The sequence below is a fragment of the Carlito syrichta genome, unplaced genomic scaffold (assembly GCF_000164805.1).
Source record: "Carlito syrichta isolate Samal-C Ts95f unplaced genomic scaffold, Tarsius_syrichta-2.0.1 Scaffold172482, whole genome shotgun sequence".
Lineage (NCBI taxonomy): Eukaryota > Metazoa > Chordata > Mammalia > Primates > Tarsiidae > Carlito > Carlito syrichta.
In genome coordinates this window covers 177,622-184,984 of record NW_007116578.1, presented here as the reverse complement: position 1 = coordinate 184,984, position 7,363 = coordinate 177,622, and the positions used below count along the sequence as shown (strand labels likewise).

General features: G+C 52.8%; 1 protein-coding gene across 5 annotated transcripts in view; it reads right to left on the bottom strand.

Moving 5' to 3' along the window:
• ADCYAP1R1 (ADCYAP receptor type I) overlaps nt 1–4,143 on the bottom strand; it is a 43,817-nt gene extending 39,674 nt beyond the window's left edge. For 2 of the 5 annotated variants that reach the window (XM_008051429.1, XM_008051430.1), the window contains exons 1-2: nt 4,033–4,143; nt 2,174–2,279 (exon numbers count right to left, since the gene is read on the bottom strand). In XM_008051429.1, coding sequence (XP_008049620.1) covers nt 2,174–2,279; nt 4,033–4,083 — 157 coding nt within the window. In that variant the 5' untranslated portion in view covers nt 4,084–4,143. The remainder of the gene's footprint in view (nt 1–2,173; nt 2,280–4,032) is intronic. The other 3 variants (XM_008051432.2, XM_021709320.1, XM_008051431.2) reach the window with 3 other exon arrangements.
• Nucleotides 4,144–7,363: the final 3,220 nt, after the last annotated feature.

Sequence of the window (7,363 nt, the reverse complement as noted above, 5' to 3'; positions counted from 1 at the left end):
AGCCTAGAATGTTCTCCCATTCATCCGTCCCTGATTTCTCAACTGCCTTCAAATGCCTGCCTACCCATCCCTTGGGCCCAGCTCAAGGGTTCTCAGCACTAGCTTCTCATTAGAATCACCTGGGGAGCTTTTACAAATCATGGTGACTATGACGGATCCAAGGTTCTGAATTAATTGGTTTGGATTGTGGTTTGAGTACATTTTTCTAAAAATTCCCCAGTGATTCTGATACGTAGCCAGGTTTGAGAACCAAAGATCTAGTTTCAACTCATGAATCCTTCCCACAGAGAACTTATCTCTTCCTCTTCCGATCACCCTGGGGGTGAGATCTTCCCCCCAACACACACACCAACACTGCCCTGCCCCTTCCTGGGATGATGCATGTCCAGCCTTACATCTATCTCTCTTGCTTGTCCACATCTCTCTGGACAAGTCTGTCTTGTCCTCTCAATCCAGAGCTCAAGGGATGAGTGAGTGATTAAACTGTGTACAGTTCACCCTACTGTCCCTGTCCTATCCATCCCCCATCTCTATTCTTCCCTCCTGGATGCCTTTTTTCTTTTTTTCCTTGAATCGGGGCCTTACTCTGTCATCCAGGCAGGAGTGCAGTGGTATGATCATGGTTCACTGCAGCCCTGACCTCCTGGACTCAGGCCATCCTCCTGCCTCAGCCTCCTGAGTACCTGAGACTACAGACATGTGCTACCAAGTCTCATCAATTTTTTGATTTTTTTGTAGAGATGAAGTCTCGCTAAATTGCCCAGATTTGTCTCAAACTCCTGAACTCAAGTGATCTTCCTACCTCAGTCTCCCAAAACTGCTGGAATTGCTCAACCCCAAATGTATCTGAGATATGTAATGCAGATGGCCCTGTTCTGGGAGCAGGACACCTGGGTTCCAGACCCAACCCAGTCTGACATTTCATGTGGTCCAAACAGTCCCTGCCCTTGGGGCTCCACTTTCCATCCTTCAAAGGAAGGACATGAATCAGGCATTGTTCAGATATTCTTTCAGTCTCTTCCAACTGCGCACCCTACCTCAGTTTCCCTAGTTGGGACAAGGGGCCTAAAATTCCTTTCAGCCTTGGTGAGGGCTGAGCAAGAGCTCAGCTGGAAGGAAAGGCCGGTGCGGCCAGGAGTAACTCCCTCACCAGCTAATATTCACTGAGAAGCAACCGGCCGGGAGCGAGGTCCAGTGGGACCATTATGTCTAACTGGGCTGCAGATTAATCAAGTGTTTAAACAGATGGTGCTAGAGGAGCTGGGAAGATCCAGAGGGAAAAGTGGATCCCTCTGGTCTGAGCAGAGAGCCCCACTCTCAGGCAGACGTGGAGCTGGCCCTCCAGGACTGAGCCCTCTTGAGGCTGGAGGAGCCTCCAGGATGCCCTGTCCTCCAAATTCCCAACTTCCCCTCAGGCCTAAGCCAAGGGTGCTTAGCTGGGGCCTTAACTTCCCATCTGCGCTGGGGAAGTAAAGAGGAGGGGGTCACACAGGACCACTGGTTCTCACCAGGGGCTGTGGCAGTCCCTTGGTACCTTTGAAAAGCAGGGGGGCGTTTTTTGGCTGTCACTGGGATCAGGGAGTGTTATGGACATTTCACAGAGAGGCTAAGGATGCTGATAGTCCTGCAATGCAAGGCCTCACTCAGAATAAGTAAGCCACACCCCTCCCCAAATGCTCACAGCACTCTGGAGAAGCCCAGCACCAGACAGTCTCCGGGACAGGGGCTCCTGCCGCCACTCCCTCCTCTGGCTTCTCATGGAACAAGCAGAGGAGGTGGGAAATGACCCCACACTGCCTGCCCTGAGCTGACCGGGTGCTCTGCAGCTCAGTCACCATAACAGCTGTGTCCCTGCTGCCACCAGGCCCAGCCTGCCTGCTAACAAGCTCCCTGACAGCCGCTGCCCAGTCCCCGTGGGAGAGACAGTGGCCACATTCAGCCACCCAGAACAGCCCTGAGGCATCCAGAGCAGACTGGGCCCAAGGAGGGGAGCCTCGTACTCCTGCCCAGTGCAGATCCAGGACGCCATTGTCCCAAAGGGCTTTCAGGAAGTCCCAGAGACCCGAACCCTTTGCCACTCTCTCTTAAGTGGGCCAGAAGCTGGGAAACTGGTTCTAAAGGCTGTCCCAGATGTACTGGGGACACGGCATCCCCTGACCATTACTCTGCTCACCTGGGGAAGAGTCGTTCAAGCCCATCAGGTCATTGGCCCTCCGGATCTTCTCCAAGCACAGGGCCTGCTCCTTCTTGAAGATGCAGTCAGAGTGCATGGCAGTGGCCTACAGGAAACAGACAGGACAGGTAATGAGAAGGGGTAGGGAGGCCCATTCAAGCCTTCCTTCCAAAGCCTCAGGATAAGATCCTGGGAGGGGCGGGGAGCAGAAGCAGGAAAAGGAGCGTGACAGGCAGACCTTCTTGGTTACTAGCTCAATGTGTGGCCTTGAACAGACCCCACTCCCTCTCTGGGTCTCAGTTGTCACATCTTATAATAATATTAGGAAACCAGGAGTGGTGGCTCAAGCCTGTAATCCCAGCACTTTGGGAGGCCAAGGTGAAGGGATTGCCTGAACCCGCAGGTTTGAGAATAGCCTGGGCAACTTGGTGAGACCTCATCTCTACAATGAATCAAAAAATGAGCCAGGCATGGTAATGTACACCTGTAGCTCTGGATACTTGGAAGCCTGAGGCGAAAGGATCAAGTTGACGCTGGGGTGGCCGTGAGCGTGCCACTGCACTCCTGCCTAAGTGATGAAGTGAGACTACAATTCAAATAAATAAGTAAATAAAAATAATATTAGGAGACTCACATAACACTTTACTAGGTGCATGCATTATTCTGAGTGTTGTGTGTGTATTTGTATGTGTGTGTGTCTCAAGAGTATTATGAAGTAGGTACTATTTGTGTCACTTTCCATTTCACAGATGTAGAAACTTAAGTACAGAGACGTTAACTTGCTCAAGGTCACATGGCTTAGCAGACTGTAGAGCCAGGATTCAAACCTAGGCAGTGTGGCTCCAGAGGCCATGAATCTACTACTGCACTTTAGGGGAGCAAACAAGTGGTGAGGGAGAGGACAGGCTGAGAAAGCTCCTTGTCTGTCTTCTCGGGGGCTCAGGAAGGTGGTGCCCCAGCCGCTGCAGGCAAAGGAGCAGTAGTATCAGTGAGTGGGCCCCACTTGCCACTCTTCTTTACAGAAGAGGAAACTGAGGCTCAGAGAAGTTCAAAAACTCTAACCCGTGGTCACACAGCTGGTTAAGAGTAGATAGGAGCTTCAAGTTCAGGACCAAGTAACATCACAGCCCATGTACTGCTATCATGACAGCTGCTGCAAATGCTGTCACTTTAACTCGAAACCCCGGGGCAGAGATGGTTCCCTGGGGGATGCCAGCCAATGTGGAAGCAGTCACACGGCATCTGAGCTGCCAAGGGCCATGTTCAGGGATACATCCAATCCTGGCTGCTCACAGATGTGCAGCAGACTCCCAGGCAGAGGGGCAGGCTTTTCTGTGGCCACACAGAGTCAGGGCAGAGACAGGACTGGTACCCAGGACAGCCTCACCCACTGCTGATCTGAACTCCCAGGTCGTGTAGTAGGATCAATACCTGGGAATCCTCTCCCTCCCACTCCCCACCCCTACTGCTGCTCTGGAGAGACATGGGCAGAAGGCAGGCTTCTGAGTTCTAACTTGGCAGAGCCTCATGGGCTGGTGACCAGATCAAAATGGCCTTCGGCAGCCCTGACCAAAGCCCCACATATAGCTGAGCAAGATGTGTACTGCACAGCTCTAAAGGGTGCCACACATTACTATCCTAGCAGATGTGTAAATTTTGTAAACGATTTCTAGTCAATCAGTACAAGGCACCTTTTCTTATTCACACAGAGGCACCGGGTGGCCCCGTGGTGGTGCTGGCAGAGATACCAGCCAAGTCAATAGCGGGTATGAAGGCACCCCAAAAACACAGGTTCTCTGGAGTGGGGGCTCAGGTGACGTGTGAAGGTCAGGTGCAGAGGGAGCCTCCTGGGCCCTTACCGTAGGCAGCAGGAGGAGAGCAGCCAGGGAGACCCACAGGATAACAGCCATGATGCTTCTCGGCCTCCCACTGGCAGCAGCCACAGGTCAGCCCCAAGGTGTCTCCGGGCTAGAGAGGAAGGCAAGGCATGAATCCTGTGAGCACGTGCAGTGGCGGCAGCAGAGACTGCCTGCAATTCCTTATCTACCCGCCCCCCATCCTGCAGCACAGCTCTCCGCCTCCAAGGGTAACCCCACCTCCAGGCCTACATCAGCCCCTTCTTCACTCTTCTACCCTTAGATATGTGCTGAGTGCTCAGTCTGTACTAAGAGCTGGGTATACTGTGGGGCACACACTGGCTCGGCCCCTTCCGTCTACTGGGAGGGTCTGGAATGGCTTTCTCCTCGGCAGCAGAGGGGCTGTCTCCCCAAATCGTTGCATTCTCCCCTTCCTCCACACTGACAAAGCTCTGGCTGGCACATGCCTGCCCAAGAGATGACATTTCCCAGTCTCTCTTGCTCAGAGGTGTGGGCATGTGATGAAGCTGGCTCCTAGAAGATGTGGCTAGCAGAGGGGTGGGCTGCATCTGCACCCCCTCCCCCGCCCACGAGAGCATGGCATACCACTGCTCCTGCTCTTTTGCCCTTCCCAGATGCCGAACCCCGCTTTGACAGTGTGGACATGGACCGTGCCTGAGGGGACAAGGAGCAACACTGAGAAAGGAGGCAGGATCACTGCGGGGTCTCATGGATCCGAGCTGCTGTCCAATCTGAACGGCCCATCTGGCTCCAGTCTCTAATGTCAGGGAGAAATTAATTTCTAGCCAATTGATTAATCTTAAAGGGTCTCTTGGTTACAGTTACCCTAACAAACACACCCTCTTTTCACCCTACCTCACCCCACTTTGTCTTCAGAATAAAACCTTGACTTGGACATAGAAATATAGTGACAGCTGAAGTGTGCTCGGGTCTCCAAGCTGCAGGATCCTCGAGGGGGCAGGTCCGCAGGTCACAGGGAGTAGAGGGAGAAGGCTTCAAGAGCCTGGCACGCTCCTGGGAGCAGAGTTTACCCTGCTTCCAAAGCTGATCATTAAAGCATATACCCTTCAACCCAGCAATTCCATGTCTGAGAAATATTTGCACTTGGACAAAAAGAAGCATATGCAAAGATATTCACTGCAGCATCCTTCAAAATAGCAACAACAACAAAACAGGGAAGCAAAGCATCTATCACACAGTCATTGCTAAATAGGCCCGGCACCGCCATACAGTGGTTACAGTTATTTTTAAATTATCATTACTATTAAATTGCTGTCAGAGAGATTGAGTAGGCCCATACCAGGGTATTGCTAAGTCACAGGTACCTGGTCCAAGAGGCCATGGAGACTATGCAAGCTCTTCACATACATGCCAACCATTGATCCTGGTACACCCCCACAGGGCAGAGCAGCCGCACCTCCAGATCCTTCATGCCCTGGCATTCTGCCTAACCACAGCCCCCCTCCTTGCCTCCCCCAAGGCCTCTCCAAGCTCAAGCTGGTGCTGAGCAAGACCCCCAGAAGGAAAAATGAAACCAGCTACAGGAAGGCTCAACAAAAGGGAGCCCCGAGCTCAATCACCAGAGCTACTCAGAGATGCTGGGGAGGCCTAGGGGGTCCCTAGGAAATGTTCCGAGAATCTCAGGGGCCCAGGGTGATGCTGGCCCAGCCTCTTCCTGCAGGTCAGAGAGGACAAGAAAGACTGGGGAAGCAGAGGCCCTAGCATTCCTGGTGCCCCAAGGCACAGACTATACTGGACACTCAAGTTTTCATCTCTGCACCAACTCCCAGGGCTCTCCATATCCCTGGCTGCCTCTGGCATGACCTGGCACTAGTGATGGTCAGAGGACTCAGTCACCTCCACCAGCCTTGAGGACCCCAAGGCCTTGCCTGCAAAGAGACTGCCCTTGTGACCTGCCTGGCTGGGATAGAGAAGTGCCTGACCCCAGAGACTCTCAACAGAGGCTGAAGGCCATCCCTCCTGGCTAACAGAGGGATGAGGGATGCCTGCATGGGGCAGAAGGCCTCTGAGGTCAGGGGTTGATGCTCCAACACCTTTGACAACGTCAGGCCAGAGTGATGAAAACAGAGCTTCTTGTTCTCAGCGATACCCCGAGATGGCAGAGCACAGTCCCCTTCAGGACTGGGCTGCCTCCCAGTGGACACTCGTTGCCTCCTTCCCTGAGCCCTTACCTCCTGGCCCAGGGTGCAACCCAAGCTGCCCACTAGAGTCATGTGAGGAGCTTTCAAAAAACCATCCCTGCCCAACCGAGTCAGCACTGCTCAGCTGTGGTTCGGATATCAGTGGTGTTTAAAGTTCTCCAGGTGACGCTCATGTAGAGTCAGGATTATAAAGCCTCTGTCTTAACCTTTATTAGAACCAAGGGAGCTGGCCCGGAAGAACCACCGGTGTGAACAGCTCTAGTGGAGAGGAAGCGGGTGGCTGCAGCAGGCAGAGAATGAGCTAGTGTTTTGAAGGCTGGTCTGTTTTTGATTCTGTCGTCTCTCTCTTTCACACACACACACACACATACACACACACACACACACACACACACACACACAAACAGGTCCACAGAGATGAACAAAAAGACACATCAACCCCACAGAGACAAAACGAGACATTTATCCCTTGGGCTACCACCTGAAAGTATCAATACAAACTCCCATGATGAGATAACACAAGGTAGAGAGATTCCTTCAAGGGGAGACTGAGAACACATACACACACACACACATACACACACTCCTTCACAGAGACACACATGCTCACAGAACAAAGATAAGTGCAGAGGCAAGCACACAGCAATTTGGATATTCAGACATGTTCGAGAGACAGTGGAGATATATAATAATGCATGCACGCTTACGCACATTCACGGTACACAGGCATTCAGATAGAGAGAGGCGATCAGACAGACTCTGATTCAGATATGGCCGCAGAATGGGTCTCACACATATGCAGAGGTGCCCAGACTTGCAGGAAGTCACCCCTGCCTTTGTCAGGGAGCTCCTGAGTGGTACTGCAGGGGACTGAGACCCAGCTCGAGCACAGGCCCCAGCCCCAACACAGCCCAGTCCTCTGCCTTGTTACCCACTGAGTTGCCCACTGGTGACACAAGACAAAGGATCTGGGTACTCTCGAAATGGCGCCTCCTCTGAAACCAGACCTAGGGTTCCCGATTCCCACTGCCACCCTCTCTTGGTTTCCCCACGACAGTCCACCCCCTACCCAGCTGGACCTGGGCGATCCCCCCTCAAAGAGGTGGAGAGGTAGAACCCAGGAGGTCCCAGGCCTTGACTCTGTTGGGGGC